At 44.0% G+C, this 24836-nt stretch overlaps 1 protein-coding gene across 2 annotated transcripts in view; it reads left to right on the top strand.

Annotated features, from left to right (window-relative positions):
• The first annotated feature begins 300 nt into the window (after positions 1–300).
• ANGPT4 (angiopoietin 4) overlaps positions 301–24836 on the top strand; it is a 78499-nt gene continuing 53963 nt past the window's right edge. Inside the window, exons 1-2 of one of the 2 annotated variants that reach the window (XM_043981347.1) lie at positions 301–334; positions 852–1365. In XM_043981347.1, coding sequence (XP_043837282.1) covers positions 1066–1365 — 300 coding nt within the window. In that variant the 5' untranslated portion in view covers positions 301–334; positions 852–1065. Of the gene's footprint in view, positions 335–720; positions 1366–24836 lie in introns of those variants that run through there. The other variant, XM_043981346.1, reaches the window with a different exon arrangement.

The following is a 24836-nucleotide window of genomic DNA, read 5'->3' as shown; positions in this document are numbered from 1 at the left end:
CTGTAACCCTCCCCAGGTCCAGCTGGTCCTGATCACAGATGATTTCCTGGGTTATGTGCATAATGTGAGAGGAAGAAGAGCTGGAGAGGTCTGACCTGGGGTTCAAGCCTCTTCTCTCCAAACTGTTTTCTCTCTACATAGGCACTGTTTAAAAAAAAAAAAAAAAGCTTCTTTTCCTCCTCCCTCCTTCCTCCCCCACCCCTAAATTCTTTCTCTTGGGGTCATTCTAGTTCTGGACCGATAGGTGGCCAGACAGATGAATGCTAAGCAAGAGCAGGGTGAAGTTGGTGGTGGGGTGAGAAAGCCCTGAAGTGCTGGTGAAGGAGAGGGAGAGGTTGTGTGAGTAGAGGGGGAGGGGGATGAGGTTGGGGGGGGGTGAGGTTGTGAGGGGGGAGGGGGAGTGAGGTTGAAATTTGAGCTCTGAGCTCTGGGAGTGGAGTTGGGGATAAGAAAAGAGAGAGATTTGGGGTTGGTGTGTTTGTGGGTTTTTTTTTTCCCTTACTGGGATGCAGGGCTGGGTAAAAGGGGTGGGGAATGGAGGGGGAGCTGCTAGCCAGTTAAGAGGACTTATAGGAGCCAAGGAAAGAGGAAGAGAAACTACAGAGCAAGGGAGGGAGGGAGGAAGGAAGGGGAAGATGGGGAAAGAATAGAGGTGAAGGGGGGGAAGAGGGGGAGTGTGGAGGGAGAGGAAGCAGCTTCGGTATTTAGAGCGAATATAAATAGCCTAGCTGTGTGGTTCCCAACCACAGCCTCCCTGAACATCTCGGCAGGCAGGGTTCCTAAGCTGTCTTTCTATCTGTCTGTCTGTCTGTCTGTCTGTCTGCCTGTCTCCCCGTCCTGACCAGGGACAGAGGGCAGCAGCCTGGCCAAGGGCAGGGGAGATCCATAAAAGGTTTTTAACTGTACCATCGCCCCCTAACACATTCACACCTCTACACACATAGATACACAATCCATAAATACACACCTCCTCACACTCATACACACACACACACACACACACCAGAGATAAGGAAGGTACATCCACAAATACATTCCACTAGCTTGGAGGCCCTGAGCCACACCATGCAGAGAGCCACTTTTCTCCTGGTCCTAATGGCTGTGGCCACGGTGAGCACCCAGCGGAGGGGGGCCGAGGGCAGTGCCCGTCGCCGCTCCCATCGGGTCCAGCATGGTCAGTGCAGCTACACATTTGTTCTGCCGGAACCCGAGCCGTGCCCAGCAGGGCCAGAGGCCTTTGGCAGCAGTGCCAACACCCTGCAGCGGGACTCGCCAGCAGAAGCGCTTCAGGGGAATGACTGGTCAGTCCAAAGGGTGCAACAGTTAGAGAGGGTCCTGGAGAACAACACCCAGTGGCTGCTGAAGGTGAGTTGGGGGAAGGGCATGGGGGGGGAGGGGAACCTGCTTGGAGAAGGAGGTGATGTGACCCCTCAAGGCCCCGAGGCTGGACCGGGCAATTTTATGAAAAATCGGAGGCTGCTTCTATAGTAAATAATGGATAAGAAATCAGATCAGAGCCAAGGGGAAAGAATAATCTTTAGTCATCAGATGTCAGTGATGGACGGAAGGCTCCTTAGGAGAGTCAGTTTGGTGCAGTAGAAAGAGTCAGGAGATCTAGGTTCAAGTTCCTACACTACTGCTTCCTAACTGTGTTCCTGTGGGCAAGTCCTTTCCCCTCCTGGAGCCTCAGATGCCGTTTGCAAAAATCAGAATTTGGAAGGAAGGAGAGAAACATGACAGCTACAAGCAAGTATCAGGAGGCTTATCATGTAGAAGAGACATTCATTCAGCTTCATCTGCTCAGTCCCAGAAAGTAGATATGGGAATGAGCAATGGGCGGAAGGTCCGAAGAGGCAAATCTTGGCTCAATATAAGGAAATGCCTCCTAAGAATTAGATCTATCCAAAAGTGGAAGGGGCCGCAGGGGCAGGGGCGGGGAGGGGGGGGGGCCTGGGAGGAGCAGGCACCCTCCCCCATGGAGAAAGGGGAGGTGGAGAATTTTCAACCATTGGAGGTTTTCCAGCAAAGGATCAAGGGTCAAAATAAATGAAACAAAAATAAAATTAAAAAAAAAACATACAAAGAATCAAGGGTCACTTGGCCAAGGATTCTTGCTCAGGTACAGGGTAGACCAGATGGTATCTGAGGTTCCTTCCAACTCTGAGATTCTGTGATCTAGGAATTCAGAGTTTCTGTAATTCTTAAATTAGCTAATAATTCATGTCCTTCCAACTTCCCTTGGTGGTAAGGAGAGTGCTGTGTAAAGGTGAAAGCTATAGAAATGTGAGCTGTGGTTGCCATTACCGCTATTAACACAGAACATCTTGCCCAAATCTTCATTTTATGGATGAGGCTATTCAGGCCCAGAGGGGAAGTGACTTGTCTAAGGTCACACAGCAAGTTGATGACAGAGCTGAAGCTATAAATCGGGCCTCATGCTTCCTAGCCTAGGACACTTTCTACTGCATCCTGATCAGATAGTTTCATTTATATGTTTGTTGTCTTTGATAGAGCCCCTAAGGTTTATTTACAAAGCACTTTCTTCACAACAACCCTGTGAGATACAATAGTTCTGGGATTATTAACCCAATTTTACAGATTAATAGCAATGGGATTTTTGTCATTCAATTTAATTCAATGAACATTTATTAAGCACCTGCTAGTTGCTTCAATGTTGGGAATACAGACATAGATCAGATACAGATCCTGCTTGAAGCCAAGAGAGTGCCAGGTTTGGAGTCAGGAAGACCTGGGTTACAATCCTACTTCTGGCCCTGGGCAAATCCCTTAACCTTTCTGAGCCTTAATTTCCTCATCTGTAAAATGGGAAGTTTAGACTACCTAGCTTCTGAGGTCCCTTTCAGCTCCAAACCTATGATTCCTATCATCCAGTTAGGGGAAGATTGAGTACACAAATAAAGAAGAGTGAGATAAGTGCAAGGACAAGAGCCAAAGAATCTGCTCTGTGGAATCTGAGATGGGAAAGTCTCTCGGGAGTGGGGGGAAGGTGGGAGGATCAGGGAAGATTTAGAGGAGAGGGCAGCTAGGTGACACAGTGGATAAAGCACCAGCCCTGGATTCAGGAGGACCTGAGTTCAAATCTGGCCTCAGACACTTGACCCTGGGCAAGTCACTTAACCCTCATTGCCCTGCCAAAAAAAAAAAAAAAGGGTTTTACAGAGGAAGTCATACATGAGTTGGGTCTCAAAAAAATGGAGGGAAGCATAGAGTTATAATCACCAATCTATAAAATGAAACCAAAGGAGGGGCAGTGGGAGGGCAGGGATTAGAACCCTTCATCTTCTGATGTCAGTCTGGGATTCTTTCTACCACATTCATTGTAGGGACAGCTTGGTATCTTGCCTCTTCTACTCATAGCTGTGTAACCATTGATAAGTCACCTCTCCTCTCTGTGCCTCAATTTCCTCATCACAAAATGAGATTAATACCCTTAGTGCCTGCTTCTTGTGAGGTTCACCCATGCAAAGAGCAGTTATTAAGTACTGAACATATTCCAGAGGCAGTTCTTAGCAGTAGGGGAGTTAAAGAAAGATCATCAGAAAAGAGGTCTGTGCCCTCACCGAGCTTCCGATATAACCAAGGGTCACAGGACACAAACACAAATATACAAGATTGTACAGCTACTGTGACTGAGAGAGAGAAATCCAAAGGGCTATGCAAGGCCTTTAGGATGGAAAGATAATTTCTGATGGATTAGGGAGGGGATGAGATGAGAATATATCAAAAAGTAGAGGTGGAGATGAGGAGGGAAGAGGAGGCAGAAAGGCATTCTAGGCATAAGAAACCAATTGAGCAAAGGAGAAGAAGTGGGAAAGTGAGAACATCTAAAATGGCTTTGAGTAGCAGTCCATGGCAGGGAGTAATCAGAGATAAAGCTGTCTCAGAATCTGGACAACATGTCAGTGTTGAAAGGTGCCTTAGAAGCCATTTAGTCCAATTGACACCCACGAGATCCCCAAAATGGGGAAGATCCCACTACCTTCTTAGCCTGATCCGCATTTAGATAGCTCTCATTAAAATGTCTTTCACATGATAGCCCTTCACATACTCGAAGACCCCCATCATGTGCCTCCCCACCACCACCAAGTATTCACTTCCCCAGGTTAAACATTCTTGGCTACTTTAGACATTCCTCATATGATAGGATCCCAAGGCACTTCACCATTCTGTTTGCCCTCCTCTGGATGCTCTCCTGTAGACATTTATCAATTTCATTCTTAAACTCTAGCACTCAGAACAGAACAGAAGTGGTCATATCGCTTCCCGTATTCTGAACAGTATTTCTTTCTTAATGCATCTCAGGATTTTACTAGTATTTTTGTTTGCAATACAGGACTATTAACTCATACTGAGCCTGCAATTCACTAAGACCCCCAAATCTTTTTCATACAAACTTCTATCTCACCATACCTTTCCCATCTTCTGTTTATGAGGTCAACTCTATTACATTCCCCACAATGCCTGTTCCAAACTTTCTCTTGTCTCCTCAAAACTCCAATACCACCCTTTCTTCCCTTCTCAGTGGAGTATCTCACAATTAATCTCCTGACCAGCAAAACCTTGTTATTCCCAGTGAGTCTCATCATTGCCCCATAGAGACCCTCTTAGAACTTGAAAGAAATAACAGAAAGAACTTTATTCATTGACCTTTCATTCAAAATCATTCATTTCAAGCGAGGCATAAAAAAGAGATGTAATTTAGACAAAAGTGTTTGCCCTTTCTATAGAGGAGATTCGGAATAAAGCCACAATCAACAAAGGATCCCCTGTGGATTTGTGATCCTCCTCCAGATGTTTCTGTTTACAGATGATGTATTGATCTCGACAAAAACATTGTTAGAACCTCGCAGAGCCTCCTAAATGAGACTCATAATCAATCAAAAAAAAAAAAAGAATTTGCCCATTGTCCAAGTTATGATAGCAGTCAAGTAAAAAACTTGTAGAGCTTATCTATGGAATTTGTATGTACATATATAATATGTATACAGATACACACATTCTATGTTAAACATACACAGAATGTCCTAAAAGGCTTAATGCAGTTTTCTGTTATTAAAAACTTACAACTGAACTAAGACTTTTGGGACACCTTGTATAATGTTTTATGTGTGTGTGTGTGTGTGTGTGTGTGTGTGTGTGTTATATACAACCCACCTGCTCCATTGGCATATTATCTGTGTCATGAGACAGTGAGGAAGGTGCCCAACATGTGGGCTGGACCCTGCGGGTGAACTGATGAAACAAAGTAGATAAATGTTACCCAGGATGGACAGCTGTAAACAGATTATGATCTGTGAGCTCCTTGAAAGCAGGGACATCTTTTGCTTTTCTTTATGTCACCAGTGCTTAGCATCATACCTGGAACATAACATTGTTCAGTCCTTTCAGTCATGTCTGACTCTTTGTGACCCCATTTGGGATTTCCTTGGCAAAGTGGGTGAGGCCAGATTTGAACTCAGGATAATGAGTCTTCCTGACTTCAGGATTGGTACTCTATCCACTGGGCCACCTAGCTGCCCCTGGAACATAGTAGACACTTAATAAGTGTTTGTTACAGAATGACTGAAAGAAATACCTACATTGATAAGATTACTAGATAGTTTGCCTACATACATTAAGTCTATTTCATCCCAGGACAAGAATCTACTATTTCGGTATTTTTCTCAGTGGTATAGAAATCCAGTGGGCAGCAAAGTGAATGCCAGGCCTAGAATCAGGAAGATTCATCTTCCTGTGTTCAAATCTGGTGTCAGAAACTTACTAGCTGTATGACCCTGAGCAAGTGACTTAACCCTGTTTGCCTCAATTTCCTCATCTGAAAAATGAGCTAGAGAAGGAAATGGCAAACCACTCCAGTATCTTTGCCAAGAAAACCCCAAATGGGGTCACAAAGAGTGAGACAAGACTGAACAACAACAACAGAGAAATCCAATCTGTTCTGATATCTTTTTAACCAACAGTTTGTGTTCTAAATCTGCCTTTCTCTTCTAAAACCTTTGCTTTCAATCAACTGAAGTGATGAAAAATGTTTCCTATGTGCCCTAGTAGGTCTTCAGTTCCTTGCTAAAGACTACATAATCCTTAGCAATGCTTTCTGGATTCTTTCTAACAATATATTTGTCTTGCTGTGAACAGTGAGGAGTTAAGTGATACCATGAGTCATTAATTGTTAATGACAGGTAGTAAGACTTCCAGATCATTAAGACTCCTGAAGGGCTGACATTTACACTTGAATCTTATTCTGAAGGTAAGAGGGAGTCACCGATGATTTTTTTTTTTAAGCAAGAGGGATCAGGCCAGGTCTATATATGCATTAGGCCAATGATCCTGGCAGTCTTAACAAAGTCTGGTTTGGAAGGCATGCCTAGTGGAGACCGGAGGAACCCCTTACGATGTTATTCCAATAGTCCTGGTGGCCAGTAAGAGGGTGATGGTAACGGTAATAGAGAATAAAGGGCAGATGAGAAAAGTAGAGTCAGTAGGAATGAGGAACCATTTTGGCCATGAAAGGGGAGACCATTGGAAGAATCAAAGGTAACCCCAAAGTTAAAAACATGGGCGTGGATGTGCTTGGTGGTGATACTGCCAGAGACATGGAAATCAGGTGGGGGCAGAGTCTTCTATGTCATAGGTATTTAATAAATTTTGTTGAATTAAACTGAATTTGCTGAATGATGTTGTGTTTTAGACATTTTCCTAAAGGAAATACTGTGGTATAGTAGAAAAAGAACTGAATTTGGAGTCACAGGACCTGAATTCAAATCTTAATTCTACTACTTACCAGTTATGTGGCCCTGGGCAAGCCATTAACCTCACTGGGCCTCAGTTTCCTCATATGTAAAATGAGGGGGTTGGACTAGATGACCTCTAAAGTCTCTTTCAGCTCCACATTTATGGTTTTTTGACCTCAAAACTATTGAAGAGCTTAGCCAAACCCCCTGAAATCTCTTTTTTGGTTGAGACAAGGGTTAGGAGGAGGAGAGGAATGAATGAAGCCTCAACCATCATTGGGTATGGTGAGAAATAGTACCTCCATGTTTCTGTGCATGTTTCCTTATTAATGTGGGTCCTGCCTTTGACTCTGTTGATTCCCTTCTCTCCTCCTGGATATTTTTTCCTCTCTGGGTTTTTTTGGGTATTGTTGTTGTTAGGGTTGTTTTTTTTTTCCTTTTTTGCTGGGCAATGAGGGTTAAGTGACTTGCCCAGGGTCACACAGCTAAATAAGTGTCAAGTGTCTGAAGCTAGATTTGAACTTAGGTCCTCCTGACTCCAGAGCCAATACTCTATCCACTGTGCCACCTAGCTGCCCCTGGGTTTTGTTGTTTTAAAAAAAATTTATTTCTTTTATTCTGAACTTAAGAAATAAAACAAGTGTTTCCATAACATAGAGAATTTTAAAAAGCGATGATCGTACATGAAGCTGCAAATCAATTATGTACAACTTATTATTCCTTTTAAATATATAATAAAATTATCATGTAACTTTTTTTCCTTCACCCCCACCCTAGAGATGGCTACAATTAGACACAAATATATATATATATATATATGTAAAATCATTCTCTTCATACTTCTGTTTATCACTTCTTTCTCTGGATGCAGCTAGTGTTTTCCTTCATAGGTCCTTTGTAGAGAAGTATGTTTTGAGGGTTTTGTAACACTGTTCAACCTTGGTTACCCTCCTACTTGCCTGACCATTCCATCTCAGTATCCTCTGAATTTTCTTCACTGTGGGTGTCCCCCAAGGTTCTATCCTGAGCCATCTTCTCTTTCCCCCTATACTGTCTCACTTGGTGATTTCATCATTTCCCTTGGGTTCAACTATCATCTCTATGCAGATGAGTCCCAGATCTATACCCACAGCCCTAGCCTCTTTTCTGAACTACAGTCCCATATCACAAACTGTCTATTGGACATTTCAAAATATATTCTCTACTGTTTAATGCCATATCTCAAGTCTCACTCTATTTTCCACATAGCTGCTACAGTGATTTACCTAAAGCATAGGTTTAACTATGTCTCTCCCCACCCCACCCCTTTCTCTCTCCCTTCTCTTTCCTCTCTGTCTCTGTCTGCCTTTCTCTGTCTCTCTCTCCCTCCCTTCCCCCTCTCTCTAAACTCCAGTGACTCCCTGTTACACCCAGGATCAAATATAAATCCTTCTGACATTCAGAGCTCTGCACTACTTGGCTCCTCCTACCTTTCCAGTCTCCTCCTCCTCTTCCTCCTCCTCCTCCTTCTGCATGACAATGAGGATTAAGTGACTTGCCCAAGGTCACACAGCTAGTGTGTCAAGTGTCTGAGGCCAGATTTGAACTCAGGTCCTCCTGAATCCAGGGCTGGTGTCACCTAGCTGCCCCACCTTTCCAGTCTTCTTGCATATTATTCCCCTCCATACCCTCTGCAATTCAGCCATACTGGCCTATCTGCTATTTCTCACACATACAATGCTCCATTTCTCTGTGTCTTTTTACTGGCCGTCCCCCATGTCTAGAAACTTTTCCCTCTTCTCTCAGATACAGTCCTTGGTTTCCCTCAAAATTCATTTCAGGCTCTACCTTTTACAGAATTCTAGTTCCCCCCAAGCCAGTGGCATGCTCTCCTCTAAGTTTACCTTGAATCTACCTTGTACGTATCATATAGTGCTATTGACTCAATGGACCACAGCTTACCAGGCCTCTGTCCAAGCTCATATTCATTGAGCAATTTGTAGTTGTCTCTACTCTTCCCCACTAACATGTCGGACACCTTCCTATATAAGATGGGAGGCTCATCTTCCTATATCTTTTAGTATTTTAATACTGTCCATAGGGTCTTCTTGGCAAACCTACTGAAGTGGTTTGCCATTTCCTTCTCCTGTGGATCACCTTTCATCAGAACTCAACCACTATGACTTGTCCATCTGGGGTAAGCCTGCATGCCCTAGTTGATAGTGTAAGGGGCTAAAATTCTAGCTAGTCTGTCTAAAATATCTAATGAGTGGTCGCCAATAAATTATAAGCTTTAGCAAGAGTTAAACTTTTTTTTTCTTTTTTTTTTTTTGGTGAGGCAATTGGGGTTAAGTGACTTGCCCAGGGTCACACAGCTAGTAAGTGTCAAGTGTCTGAGGCCGGATTTGAACTCAGGTCCTCCTGAATCCAGAGCCGGTGCTTTATCCACTGCGCCACCTAGCCGCCCCTAAGAGTTAAACTTTTAAACAAGGAGAATAAGAATTTGGTGAAGAGAGGGAGAAAGGCCTAGATTCATCTATCTATTAAAGGGAGAGCGCATTTCTTGCTCCACTCTCAACCAGAGTCCTGAGGAAAGAGAACAAAGAGAACAAAGAGAACGAGAGTGCCAGCCTCACCCCCTCTTCCTCCCACCAACAAATGTCACTTCCTGATGCCAAAGAAAAGCCACATGTCTTGCCCTCAGGTACCTTCTCCTCATGGCGGAGCTTTCCTACAGTAAGTCTCCAGCAGGTGGCGTCATTCCAATCATTACAGTAGTTTCAATGAGCTACTGGAGGATTCTTGTTCAGCCAGCACCAGAGTATGCAAGCTTTCCATCATTATTTCTTACTCTCTATAACTAGCATTTAGATAGTACTTTCAGGTTTACAAATATTTCCTTTTATTCTCACAACAACTTTGGGAGGTAAGCACTATTATTATCCCTATTTGTATATGAGGAAACCGAAATAGGAAGAGATTAAGTGACTTGCCCAGGGTCACACAATTAAATAGTATCTGAGGTCAGATTTGAACTCAGGTCTTCATGTCTCCAGGTCTAGCACTCTGTCCATTGTGCCATGCAGATGCCTTGAATAGCCCACTTCATTTTCTGGTCATAAATCTCTCTGATAATGTCCTTTCCACCCCTTTTACTGTACAACAGTGCCCTGACAACATTTTGTAGTGCCCCCTGTCACCCACCATGCACACTGACCTTTGAATGACCCACAGATCCAGTCCTTTGGAGACTGTGGCCCTCTATGACTTGCAGCTCTGCAGTATCCCTAGAAGAATGCTAATATTAAAAAGATGGCACTTTGTTTTTCAGGGAGGAGCTTGGGCTCATTAAAAGCACCACACAAGTTCCTAAAAGCAATTGAGCCTGTTCTCCTCAGAAGAATCACAGAATTGAGAGTTGGAAGGGACTTTAGCAGCCATCTAGTCTGATGCACAAATAATTCTACTCATTAAATTTTATTTAGGGGGGCAGCTAGGTGGTACAGTGGATAAAGCACCAGCCCTGGATTCAGGAGGACCTGAGTTCAAATCTGGCCTCAGACACTTGACACTTACTAGCTGTGTGACCCTGGACAAGTCACTTAACCCTCATTGCCCCCACACACACACAAAAAAAATTTACTTAGTTCCAGGCCCTGTTTGTTGTCCATCTGCTCTGTCCGTCCAAGGTGCGCATACTGATAGACCAGCTGTCTGGTTTGTCCATCTATCTCCATAGTCTAATGTGGTACCCAAGACTCTACTAGAGCTTTCTTTTCAGCTCTCCCAAAGTCCATGATATTATTCAAGTAGCCATCTATTCAAATGCATAGTTCTTGAACCAATAACAATGAAGCTTTTCTCAGATCAAACCAGAGAAGCAGGAGTTTAAAACAAATACATTTAATGGAACAATGACTAGACAAAAACGGGTCATTGAACGAGCTGGTAAATAGCCTCATATCCATTGCCAGAAAACTGCGGCCATAGTACCACGCTAGGATTGCTAGTCTCAGCTTCCAGATGCCACGCTGTCTCCCAAATCCAGCAGGGGGAGGATACATCAGCCACCCCCAGAAAGCTGGTAGGGACACTCAGCATAGCTCTATTGGCTTCTCTGCATGGAAAGCAGACAATCAGTGAAACCCCACACAGGCCTCGAGAGCTCAGGATGGTGGCTACCAAGATCTTGGGCTTACAGCTGACACAGCTATTGCTTTCCTCCCAACTCTCCCTGCATGTCCAGAATCCCTGCTTGCTAAGTTCCTACAAACAAGGGTAACCAGGGAGGCTTACAGGGCAGCTAGGTGGGGCAGTGGATAGAGAGTTTCCTCATCTGTGAAATGAGCTGGAGAAGGAAATGGCAAAGCACTCCAGTATCTTTGCCAAGAAAACCCCCAATGGGGTCATGAAGAGTGGAACACGACTGAAACGACTGAACAGCAGGGAGGCTCTAGGCTGTAGGAGAAGGATATTGAGCTAGAGAGGTCCTGAAGGTCACTACAATCTGGGTATCCCCAAGTCTCAGCAAGTACAGGCTGTCTGGCAGCAACACCCACTCCCTGTTTCCATTGTCTGCCCGGGACTCCTCTTGGACTATGGAAGGCATAGAATGTGATGGGTTTGGACTCAACACACCCCAGGGGTGGCCTCACCTATGTGTCCCTGAGGTATCTGCCCCAGGATTCCTTTCTCCCTTATCCTCTAGCTTTGAAATAAATGAACCCATATTTGGAGATGGATTTGGAGGAGTGGGATGAGGGCACTAGGGAGACTTGTGGATAGGTGGTACAGTGGATAGAGCACTGGCCTTGAAGTTGGGAGGATCTGAGTTCAAATGTGACCTCAGACACTTATTAGCTATGTGACCCTGGGCAAGTCACTTAACCCCAATTGCCAGTAGTCCTGATGTATATCTTGTCACTGGGCCCAGGCAGCTCTAGAGGAGAGAGTGAGGTTAGTGACCTTGCACAGCTCTCCATCACTTAAATCCAATTCACTGCAAGTCATGACATCATCCCAGTGTCATGGTCCTTTTTGTTGTTGTTGGGGTTTTTTGGGTTTTTTTGGTGAAGCAATTGGGGTTAAGTGACTTGCCCAGGGTCACACAGCTAATAAGTGTCAAGTGTCTAAGGCTGGATTTTAACTCAGGTCCTCCTGACTCCAGGGCTGGTGCTGTATCCATTGTACTACCTAGCTGCCCCCATGGTCCTTTTTGAGAACAAAGGACAAACGACAACAGAACAGAACAGTCAGAATTGAAAGGGAGCTAATAGAAGCAGATTCCTTCAGGCCTCAGATTAAAAACCACAAATTAACATTCTCTACATTGTATTGCATTTTTATTTTGACACTTCCCAATTATATTTTAATCTGGTTCTGCCTGCATTAGGGTATTTTGCAGCAATTTGGGCCATGAATTTGACACCTTGGATCTAATCTAATCTTCTACCCAGGAAAAGAATTCTCTCTATATTGTTCAGTATTTTCAGTCATGTCTGTTCGTAACCCCAACTGGGGTTTTCTTGGCAAACATACCGAGCTTATTTGCCATTTCCCCCTCCAGCTCATTTTACAGATGAGAAAACTGAAGCAAACAAGGTTAAGTGACTTGCCTAGGGTCACACAGCGAATAAGTGTCTAAGGCCAGATTTGAACTCAGAAAGATGAATCTTCCTGACTTTAGGCCTGGCACTTTATCCACAGTCCCACCTGGCTGCCTCATATACTCACAATAGTATCCTTGGTTTCGGAATGGGAAATTGGGAGACAGTCATCATCTACCCTCTATTTAAAGAATTCCAGTTCCCTTTGGGGTGGTACCCACCTGTAGACCCTGTTACTGGGGAAGCTGAGTCTGGTAGATTACTTGAACTTCTGAGCTACAGTAGAGCTAAAAACAATCTGGCATCCAAAGACCAAAATACCAAGTCCCTGGAACAGGAGGCCACCAGGCTACCTAAGGAGGGACAAATCAGGTCTAGGTTGGAAACAGCAAATTAAGGCTTCTCTATAGAGAGCATTAGAATTGACTCCATGAATGATCCCTGCTCTTCCAGTCTTAGGAAGCAGGCGGGGGGTGGGTGGGTGGGATTCCAATAGGAAGCTCACTAACTCACCACACAGCTCATTCATTTATAGGACAATTGATGGGAAGTTCTTCCTTGTATTGAGTCCAAATCTGCTACCCAGTGCTTATCAAGCCCAGTTCTGACCCCTACAGTTAACCAGAGTAAATGCAGGCACTTCTCTCACCTGACTTCACTATGTCTCTCAGGACATCACTCTTTCTACAATCTCCATGTTTGGAACTGTGGGGTTTGGGCTTTCTCTTTCTCTCTCTCTCTCTCTCTCTCTCTCTCTCTCTCTCTCTCTCTCTCTCTCTCTCTCTCTCTCTCTCTCTCTCTCTCTCTCCCCCTCCTCTCCTCTCCTCTCCTCTCCTTTCTCTCTTCTCTTTTCTCTTTCCTCTCATCTCTCTTTCCTCTCTTCTCTCTTTCCTCTCTCCTCTTTTTTTCTCTCCTCTCTTCTCCTTTCTCCTCTCTTTTCTCCTCTCCTTTCTCTCTCTCTCCTCTACAGGATTTATTTTTATTGACAAAGTATGCTTTAACATTTCACCCGAACCCCTAGAGTAGGCCCAACTGAATCTCTCACAAGGCACGATTGCTCCAAAGTTGTTCTTAATAACCAAAAAAAAAAAAGTGATGGATGGTCTCTACAACCTAGCACATTAGTAGTTTTCCAATTGCTAAAAGAAAGGATGGGTGTGTGCTTCATAAATTAGTAGCAATATTGTAGGATTACAGAATTTAAAGCTAGAAGGAATCTTAGAGATTAGCTGGTTCAAATCCTCCATTTTACTGATAAGGAAACTGAGGCCCAGAAGGTGACTTGCCCAGGACCACAGAGCTCACAGAACCAGGTGCTCTGTCTCCAAACCCATGGTCTCCCACTCTACTGGGCACCTCTTCCAAATGCTAACCCCTTGGAGATTTGAAAATCAGATCACTTTCCATTCTATCACATTATGCTTTTCCACTCCATTTTGTTCCTGGGTTAAAACGTCACCAACTTCTTGTTTCTTCAACCAACTTTCACCCTCACAATGAGGAGCCTCATGGTAGAGCTTAGAGTCAAACCCAGGTTTCCTGACCTCAAGCCCATGCTGCCCCCAGCTTCTCTGGAGCCTCTTCTGGAGAACACCCTTTGTTTCAGGCATCTCCCTCAAGCCCTTCTCCCTCTACCCAAACCTTAGACCAGAACAAGTCTAAGAAATGTATTCCTGATAAAATATACAGACTTCGTAAGATTGAGGGGCATTTGTGTCCTAACTCAGAAACTCTGAATTTAACAATGGTGTAACTTGAGGCATCACCAACAAGGTAGTAAAGATCATTAAATTATTTGTTTTCCTTCATTGAGAAATCAATTTAGAGGACAGCTAGGTGGAGCAGTGGATAAAGCACCAGCCCTGGATTCAGGAGGACCTGAGTTCAAATCCAGCCTCAGACACTTGACATTTACTAGCTGGGTGACCCTGAGCAAGTCACTTAACCCTCATTGCCCAGCAGAGAGAGAGAGAGAGAGAGAGAGAGAGAGAGAGAGAGAGAGAGAGAGAGAGTTTTTCAAATAAATTGTATTGAAAGCTTTTGTTTTTATATCACCTATATATATATATACCTCTACATCACCATTATGCCTTCCCTTCCAGAAAGCCATCCCTTATAATAAAAAGTTAAAAAAAAAAAGACAAGTCAAGTCAACAAGTATTTATTTAGTACCTTTCTGTGTCAGGCACTCTTCTAAGTGCTGGAGATACAAAGAAAGGCAAAAAGCAGTCCCTGCTCTCAGGAGGGGTTGGAACCGATAGTCTCTGAGGTCTTTCCAAGGTCCAGCATTCTTTTCTTTTTTTTTGGTGGGGCAATGGTGGTTAAGTGACTTGCCCAGGGTCATACAGCTAGTAAGTGTCAAGTGTCTAGGGCTAAATTTGAACTCAGGTCCTCCTGAATCCAGGGCCGGTGCTTTTTCCACTGCACTACCTAGCTGTCCCGCAAGGTCCAGCATTCTAATGGGGAAACCACATATATGTCACTCTGTCCTAACAAGTATTTGCAGGATGACTGGGAGGTGAGCTCAGAGGGAAGGCACCAGCAGTAAAGGTGACTTAGAAAGAGCTCTCGCTCCAAAGGGCTCATGATGGAAGATGTTCACATCCAGAAAAGAGAAATGTGGATTTTGAATGCAGATGGAACCACATTCTTTCTACTTTTGTTTTTGTTTTTTTGTTTTTTGAGGTTTTTCCCTTTTGTTCTGATTCTTCTTTCTCACTATGACTAATGCAGAAATATGTTTAATGTGATTGTACATATCTAACCTATATCATACTGCTTTCTGTCTTAGGGAGGGGGGAGGGAAGGGAGGGAGGGAGAAAAAAATTTGAAACTAGAAATCTTGTGGAAGCAAATGTTGAAAACTATCTCTATGTGTAACTGGAAAATAATGAAATACTTTTATTATTTAAAAAAAGAAAGAAAGAGTTCTTGCAGAAGGTGAATTTTGTAACTCAGACTTCAAGGTAGCTGGCGCAGGGGGGTGGGGGGAGGCATGGAGGTAGTTCAACAAAACCAACCAATACATGAAAAAAAAAATCTGATCTATGGATTCCGTACCCATAATCCCCTTCCTCTGCAGAGAAGGGAGAGGGGTGCCTTAAGAAGTATATTTAATAGTACTCATTCATCATGACACAAGAGCTTAAAAGGACCTTAGAAATTATCCAGCTTCACCCCCCCCCTCCATATTACTGATGAGGAAACTAAGCCACAGGGCAGGGAGGAAGGGCTTGCCCAGGGTCACACAGGTAGAAATCGACAGGAGCAGGATTTAAGCCTAGTTCTTTTTTTTTCTTAATCATAGAAGTATTTTATTATTTTCCAGGTAGATGTAAAGATAGTTTTCAACATTTGTTTTCATAAGATTTTTAGTTCCAGGGGCAGCTAGGTAGTGCAGTAAATAGAGCACCAGGCCTGGATTCAGGAGGACCTGAGTTCAAATGTGGCCTCAGACACTTGACACTTACTAGCTGTATGACCCTGGGCAAGTCACTTAACCCTTATTGCCCTGAACCAAAAAAAAAAAAAAAGAAAGGAAGAAAGAAAGAAAGGAAGGAAAGAAGGAAAGAAGGAAGGAAGGAAGGAAGGAAGGAAGGAAGGAAGGAAGGAAGGAAGGAAGGAAGGAAGGAAGGAAGGAAGGAAGGAAGGAAGAAGAAAGGAAGAAAAAGAAAGAAAGAAAGGAAGAAAAAGAAAGAAAGAAAGAAAGAAAGAAAGAAAGAAAGAAAGAAAGAAAGAAAGAAAGAAAGAAAGAAAGAAAGAAAGAAAGAAAGAAAGAAAGAAAGAAAGAAAGAAAGAAAGATTTTTAGTTCCAAGTCTATCACAGTTGATTATCACACAATGTTGTTACTGTGTACAATGTTCTGGTTCTGCTCACTTCACTCAGCACACTCCACTTAAGTCTTTCCAGGTTTTTCTGAAATCTGCCTTAAGCCTAGTTCTAACTTCAGAATTCTTTCCCCAACACCATGACAGAAGACCTTCCCAAGGCCACTCAAGCCCCGCCATCTTTGTAGACACCACTGCTAGGAGTACACAGGGTCTGTGAGATCCTTTGCTATTAGCGCATTTGGAAGAAACATGAAAGAGATGGGGGCAGGGATAGGTCATTCTGGGGTGGTTCCTCTCAGGCCTGGGGTCACCCAAAAGTTTGTGAGTTAGAGGAAGTTCCCAGCCCATCCCCAGCTCCATGGCAGCCTTCTTCCTACACTGCATTTGAGAAACCAAGAGCTTCAGGGCAAGGCCACTATTTTTAGCATAATTCACAGCAGATTCTGTTGGACATTTTATGCTTTAGCCCCTACTCACCTCCTCCCCCTCCTCCCCTTCTTCACCCTCCTCCCCCAGCCCCCTACTCTGTTTGCAGCCTTGAATGCTTCAGCAAGGACAGCCAAATTTGGGGATGACATTTTAATGGCCCCGTTCTCATTCTACTAAAATTTTGGGAGATCCCCTTGGGAAACCAGAGCTTTTTGTACAGAGCTGGAAGCCAAGAACTGGCCCAGTTCCAGTGCTGTGACTAGTCTCCTTCAAAATCAGGAGTGAAATCACAACCCCCTGAAGATCACCCTTCCCCACTCTGGGACATTGAGACTCTCTCCTGGAGAGGCCTTAATTGGAGGCAACTCTCAACTCCCATTTTAATTCTTCCCTGGGCCTGAGCCAGGGTGCTCCTATATCAGGACACAGTGTGAAAGGGTGGAGAGAGCCGAGGGCTTAAAGTCAGAATGCCTCCTTTCTGGTTCTGGCTTTGCAACGGACCTGCTGAGTGACCTTTAGCCCATCACTTCTTTCTTTGGGCTTCAGTTTCCACATCTGCAAAATGATGGGGGGGAGGAGGTAGACCAGATGGTCTCTGAGATCTCTCCAAGCTCCAACCTGCTAACAACATGGGACCACCCCAATTAACATTCCTTTGAATGCAAGTGCCAAGGGCCGGCGATCTCATCCAAAAGAATCCCATGAACCTGAGCATGAGCTGTAACTAGGACAAGGCATTTAGAGCTTTATCTTAGGGTGCTGAATTTAAACAGCACTGACAGAACTTTTAAAACTTCAAACATAGAGAAACAACAGAAATAACCAGGTATCTAGTTAGCTAGGATAATTAGTTCAAAGAAGAAGCTGGGATGAATTCCTCCCACCATCCTGACCCCACCCCAGAGTCTCCTTAGCAGTTGCCTTGAGACAAGGTCCTGAGGGCTCAGTCTTCCCCAGTTCAGGGTAGCATCCCAACTAGCTCCCCTTTCCTTCAGTTGAGGGCACATCTTGTGCCACTTGCCCTAAACAAACAAACGAAAAATTTAATTCTAGTTACTGCTCTGACCTGGGCTAATATTTATATTTAATTCTAATAATAGCTAATATTTACTTAGGTTTTAAGATCTGCAAAGTGCATTTACTATATTACCTCCTTTGATCTTCACAACAACCCTGGGAAGCACATGATATTATTATTCCCATTTTAATAATGAAGAAACCGAAGCTGGAAGAGGTTAAGTGACTTGCCCAAGGTCACACAGTTCTTAGGTGTCTGGAGCAAGGGGATAAACTTAGGTCTTTCTAACTCCAAATCCAACACTGTCTTTAAATACCCCAGAGTGTGGGCTAAGAACCATGAAGTCTAGGATAGAATCCTATCTCAACCACTGGCTTTCTGGGTTGATTTGAGAGCCCCCTGGGGGCAGGAGCCCAGTCTTCCTTACTTTTGTCTGTACCACCCCCCAGAACCTGGGATGCCCCCCCGCCCCCTCCCCCCCTCAACTGACTCCATTTTCCCTTCAACAAAATTTCCCTGATTTTTCTGGGAAAGTGGGGGGAGGGGCTTAAGTTTGGAAAAAAATGGAAGATTTCATAAAATTGTAGAGAATGGTAGAGCTGAAACATGCCTTGCAACCTTAGGGATACTGGAATACAAAATGGCAGAGCCGGCCTACAGCTGTTACAGTGGTTCACAAGATCATATAATCAGATTATAGAATCCAACTCTCTCATTTTTCTAGTGGGAAAACTGAGGCCCAGAGATGGTGAGTGACTTATCTAAGGTCACAATCTTGTTAGTATCAGAAGGCTGATATCGATGTAACAGATCACCAAAATTCTGCTAAGAACATTAGGTGAGCAGGGCTCGTATGTCATTGCATGTGTCTCCCTGTAAAGCACAAAATTCCTTCAGTAACTTCTCTGAAAATTGGACTTCTTGGTGTCTTTTATCTTTGACCCCTCCTGCTTCTAGCCCCAGTTACTTTGGGACCATCTAAGGTAATAAAGCCCAGTAAAGGAAGGCAGAAGTGGAAAGGAAAATAACCAGGACCACCAGAAAGATGAGGATGGGGACACAGGACTGGGAGCCAAGTAACTTATTTCCTAGTCCCAGGTCTGCTAATAATTTGCTATGTCATCTTGAACAAGGCAATTTCCATCTTGGACAAGGCAATTTCCATCTCTAGGCATGAGTTTCCCCATCAACAAAATGAGATGAATTAGATGACTCAGCTCTAAAATGTAATGTCCCGGACATTCTAATTTCTCAGGTCCTTTCCAGTTGAAGCAATAATATTCTCAGATCTCTGAAGCCCTATGTGGCCCCCTTCTGGCCCACCACGTAGAGCGTGTGACCTGCGATCCCAATCTAATCCTCACAGATGGAGCCCAGATTGGCCATAGTCCTGGCCAAATACGAAGTCTCCAAGTCTTGTGCAGTAGAGTTAGGCTTTTTGTATTTACTATTAATCCCTCTCCTCTGCCCCCCAAATATAGCCCTTTACTTCTTGTCCTTCCTCTTATAGCTAAAAAAAGAAAAGAAATCCTTCATTCCAGACTCAAAGCTTGATAAAAGTATCCACAGTCCCATAGTCGGGAATTATAGCTGCCCAGGATAGTTGCAGAATCCAGCTTGGAACTGAGACTTACTGAGACCCAAGCACCTGAATCTACCCCAGGTCCTCTTCTTCCATTGTTTCCAAATCTGCTTTCTCTTTTCAGGGCCCATCTGTTTTAATTCTTGGTCCTGACTGCTCTTACTTCCCTAATCTGCAAGCAGGTGAGGTCCCCTCTCCATGGAATTCATTCTCTTTTCTTTAGCTGTTATCCACTCCCAATTCTACTGAGATATGGAGGGGGGGGGTCCCTCCTTTGATCTGTTATTGACGGAAAAGTACAGCTTTTCTCCTCCTCCTAAAGGCTCCTGACAAAGACATTCTGCCTATAAAATCAAGGGATGTCCAAGCTAGAAGGAACCTTAGAGATTCTAATCCCAAGACCTTATTTTACAGATAAGGAAACTGAGCCCTAGAGAAGGGAAAGCACTTACCCAATGTCACAAAAAATTAGCAGTAAAATGGAACCCAGTTCAGTTTTATTTTTTAACTTTTTCATCAACAAAAACTTTTCTCTTTCCCTCCCATCTCCTCCCACTAAAAATTCAAAAAAAAAAAAAAAAAGCTTGTAACAAATATGCAGAGTCAAGCAAAAAAAAAAAAATCCTATACTGGTCATGTCCAAAAATGTGTGTCTCATTCTGCATCTTGAGGCTATCATTCTGACCAATGCAATGACCAGTTGAGATTCCAGAGAGCTGATGATGGTCATTGCATTGGCCAGAGTTCTTAACTCTTTCAGGTTTGTTTGTCTTTACAATGTTTTTGATTGTGTGTTTAATTGTTCTCCTGGTTCTGCTCACTTCACCCTGCATCAGTTTTATTACCCCAAATAGATGAAAGTGGCACAGTGAATAAAGCACCAGCCCTGGATTTAGGAGGACCTGAGTTCAAATCCAGCCTCAGATACTTGACACTTACTAGCTGTGTGACCCTGGGCAAGTCACTTAACCTTCATTTCCCTGCACAAAAATAAAAAACAAAATAGATGAAAGAGTAAAAAGGGCTCATATGTACAAAAACATTTGTAAAAGTTCTATTTGTAGTGGCAGAAAATAAGAACCCAGTTTTAGCCATCAGCAGTCAATTCTGTCCTGTTTGTTCTAGTCGTTGATATAGGGTGATCTTACCTCTCCCTTTCAGCCCACCCATTCAATCAGTGAATGTTGGGAAAAGGATTTGGGTTGGAATAGAGGCTGGCAGAAGAGATGTACTGCTTTCTTATAGACAGAGAATAAACCCCTGCCTTCAGGAGTTCACAGTCCAATTGAGAAAAGTTAACAAGCAATTATTATTTTTTTAAATAGTATTTTATTTTTTCCAATTTCATGTAAAGACAATTCTTAACATTCATTTATTTTGAGTTCCAAATTTTCTCCCTCCTTCTCTTCCCTAAAATGGTAAGCAATTTGATATAGGTTATATATGTGCAATCATACAATGTATTTCTTTTTTTTAATTTTTTTTTTTTTTGGTGAGGCAATTGGGGTTAAGTGACTTGCCCAGGGTCACACAGCTAGTAAGTGTCAAGTGTCTGAGGTCAGATTTGAACTCAGGTCCTGAATCCAAGGCCAGTGTTTTATCCACTGCACCACCTAGCTGCCCCCATGCAATGTATTTCTGCATCCGTCATGTTGGGAAAGAAGAAAGAGAAGGGAAAAAATGAAAATAGTATGCTTCGATCTGCATTCAGACTACATCAGTTCTTTCTCTGCATGTAGATGGCATTTTCCATCACGAGTCTCCTGGGATTGTCTTGGATCACTGTATTGCTGAGAAGAGCTAAGTCCATCACAGTCAATCATTGAACAATTCAACAAGCTATTATTAAGCATTTGCCATGTGCCAGGCACTGTGCTAAACTCTGGATGCAAAGAAAGGGAAAAGCAGTGTCAGCCCTCAAGGAGCCTACAGTCTAATGGGGAGGGAACATGCCAACAACTGTGTATATATGACATATATGGGTAAATTGAGGGAATCTCAGAAGGAAGACATTTGCATGAGGAGAGGGGAGGCAGATGGGAAAGGCTTCTTGTAGAAGGTAGGATTGAGCTGAGACTTAAAGGAAGTCAAGAAGGCAGCATAGAATAGGGAGACCATGGGGCACATGCAAAGGGCACAGCCAGTAAAAAGACATAGAGTCAGAAAGAAGACATTTGAATGTAGAAGAGATCAGACAACTGTAAGACTTAAATATTTAGGGTCCAGTTCGTGGCTGAGACATAAATTCTTGCCAGAGCTCAGAAAAAAAAAAAAGAAATCCCCGTGGATTAAGGTGTGCAGGGGAATCCCTCTAGATAGGATAGGGTTTGAATATTGAGAATGTTCATTTACAGACCAGGGTAGTGCAGTGGATAAAGCACCAGTCTTGGATTCAGGAAGACCTGAGTTCAAATCGGGCCTCAGACATTTGACACTTACTAGCTGTGTGACCCTGGGCAAGTCAATTGATCTTCATTGCTCCGCAAAAACAAAACAAAACAAACAAACAAAAAAATACAGACCAAATCCCTTTTTCTCCGCCCCTGCAAAAGGCTAAGTAGCCAACAAAATATGTAATAATATGCTCAGTAGCTAAGCCAAGCTATAGTCTCCGCCCTCTTCCCTCTTGTTCCTTTATATCCTCTTTCTTTCTCTTCTCCCATTCCCTCCTCTTCCTCCCCTTTCTCTTCCACCCACTGTACTTTTAACCCTATCTTCTTCTCCTTCTTCTCCTTCTCCTTCTTCCTTTCCTTCTCCTCCTTCTCCTCCTCCTCCTCCTCCTCCTCTCCTTTTTCTCCTTCTTCTCCCTCTTCTTCTTCTCCTTCTCCTTTTTCTTCTCCTTCTTCCTTTCCTTCTTCTTCTCCTCCTCCTTCTTCTCCTTCTCCTTCTTCTCCTTCTGCTTCTTCTCCTTCTCCTTTTCCTTCTCCTCCTCCTCTTCCTTCTCCTTCTCTTTCTCCTTTTTCTTCCTCTACCTTAACTGCCTCTTAGCTTCCTCCTTCTCTTCCTCTTCCTCTTTCACCTCCCCCTTCTCCTCCTCTGCTTCCTCTCCCTTATTCACCTCCATGGCTCAAAGATGTTGCCTCTTGGCTTGGTGACTCATGTCTGCCTCCCAGACCTCAGTACTGTGTAACAGCCTTTGGAATGTCTTACCATTGGGTAACACTGCTAGAGGCCAGGAACCAGTCAGGCCAGCCAGGGCAGCTTGACCTCCAGCATTCTCATTACTGAGATAAATGAGATAATATGATACATAAATGAGCACAGTGAGGATAGAGCAAAGTGCCACAATGAGAGGGCAGTGATACATAAATAAGCATGGATGAATGAACACAGTACCAGGCACATAGTAGGCCTCATAAATATTCCCTCCTTCGCTACTGAGAGAATGGGTCTCTTCCTGCCACACCAGCTTCCACAGGCACCTTGGTCTTCCCAGACCCTTTTCTTGTATTTCTATTCCCAGCACTTAGTACATATAGGAAACACTTAATAAGCACTTATTGATTCAACTTGACTTGAAGAATGGCTAGAATTTTGTCTGTCTTCAGACTCTTCTGGTTTCTTCAGTCTTCCATGCATTTATTAGCAATCATAATAGTTGACATTGTATGGAATTTGACATTTTGCAAGACATTGCCACAGATCACCTCATGTGATCCTCACAACAACAATATTGTCCCCATTTTACAGATAAGGAATCTAGAGCTTGCAGAAATCGAATGCCTTGCTCATAGCAACACAGCTAGTAACTGTCAGAGGCCAGATTCTGGGACAGATCTTCCAGAATTTGAGAGTTGTTCCACTCATTCCTAGTAATTTTTCTGGCTAACTTTCCCTCTCACTCAACCCTAACTTTGGAGCTGAGGCTCCAAAGATGGGAAATGACCACCCCAAGGTCACACAGTTGGCAGAGCAAAGACTAAAACCCAAGTTTCCTTAACTGAGTCCCACTGGTACTCTTTTTCTTTTGTTTGTTTTGTTTTGTTTTGTTTTGTTTTTTGCAGAGCAATGAGGGTTAAGTGACTTGCCCAGGGTCACACAGCTAGTAAGTGTCAAGTGTCTGAGGCTGGATTTGAACTCAGGTCCTCCTGAATCCAGGGCTGGTGCTTTACCACTGAGCCATCTAGCTGCCCCCTTTCTTTTGTTTTTATATGCCCAGAGCTTAGCACAGATCCTGGCACATACTAGGTGCTTAATAAGTGCTTGTTATTATTTGGCTGATTTCACACCTCCACACCTTTGCTCACACCTTTACCCTATTGTCCTTTAGGGAGGCAGAGTCTCTGTCTCTCTCTTACCCACCATCCTGCCTTCCTCTTTTCTTCCCTGGTTTTCATCCTCCCTCTCTCCATGCCAGGTGGAGGCAGCTGTGCTAGGAGAGGGAAAAGGCAGGAAAGAAGCCAAGAGGAACGGCAGCCAGGCATGAGTTTCCAAAAGGGCACTTAACTGAGCTTCTGCCTTAGAATAGGAAGCAATTGACCATTCACATCCAATTGACTGAGAGGATCCCAAATCCTTCACTGGGTATGCAAATCTAACCCCGATGAGAACAGCAAACAGGAACTGTAATTCTTGGGTCTAGAAGCCCTTGTAGGGTGGGTGGGGAAGAGCCTGTGCCCTGCTCCAGAGTGCTCTCAGAGGCCTGACCCAGGATACTGCCAGTCTTCATGGGGGCCAAAGAGACCTCTCCTTTACCCCCTAACTCACTTCTCCCCCTTTGTTTATCCAAACAAAAGCTGAGCTTCCTGTGCCTGAACACACTGTCTCGGGAAAGATTTCCTTAATATCATAATTGGCTCTTCTCTTAGGTTGTTGTTTATTGGGGGGGGGGGCTTGGAAGACAACTACAGCCCCCACCATGGGCCTATCTTGATTTTCAGGGAAGCAGGAAAAGTAACCCCTACCCCACCCCAAATGCCTCCAGATTCCAGAGCATTGCTCTAAGAAAGGGGAGGTGGTGTCAGACAGACAGTCAGCCTCATGGCTTTGCTCAGTCAGCTTCACCCAGAATGATGGATTTATTTGCTTAAGTGGCTGGAACCAGGAAGTCTCCCAAGGAGTGAGGCTGAATATTTCTGCAGTTCAGCTCCTCCCGGCTGGGAGGCAGATACAGGCCCAGTTGAGGCCTGGCTTTAAAGAGCTTGTTCAGGAACATGCCCCAGGGTCAGGCCCAGAATTCTCTCTCTGAGGAGGCACCAAAGGATGGTTTAGGGGAGGCAGTGGTCTGTCCCCTCAATCTTGATCTCAGCTCACAATTATATAGTTCATTGAATCAGAGCTGGAAAGGAGTCTTAGAGACCCACCAGGGCAATTCCCTCATTTTACAGAAGGATAAAACTAAGATGTAGCAAGGGGAATTGGCTTACCCAAAGTCATGTACCCGAGTAGTGGAAAAGCCAGACCCAGGGTTCTGGACCCCCCCAGTGCAGTGTTCTTTTCACTGTACCAAATATTGCTACATTCCCATTGCTAAGCCCGTAGCAGGCTAGGGAACTTTGGGTTTTTTGTACCCGAGTAGTGGAAAAGCCAGACCCAGGGTTCTGGACCCCCCCAGTGCAGTTTCTTTTCACTGTACCAAATACTGCTACATTCCCATTGCTAAGCCCGCAGCAGGCTAGGGAACTTTGGGTTTTTTGTGG

Source organism: Dromiciops gliroides, chromosome 2 (assembly GCF_019393635.1).
Source record: "Dromiciops gliroides isolate mDroGli1 chromosome 2, mDroGli1.pri, whole genome shotgun sequence".
NCBI classification, from domain to species: domain Eukaryota; kingdom Metazoa; phylum Chordata; class Mammalia; order Microbiotheria; family Microbiotheriidae; genus Dromiciops; species Dromiciops gliroides.
The sequence above is the reverse complement of the archived record's forward strand: the minus strand, read 5'-3'. Positions and strand labels throughout refer to the sequence as shown.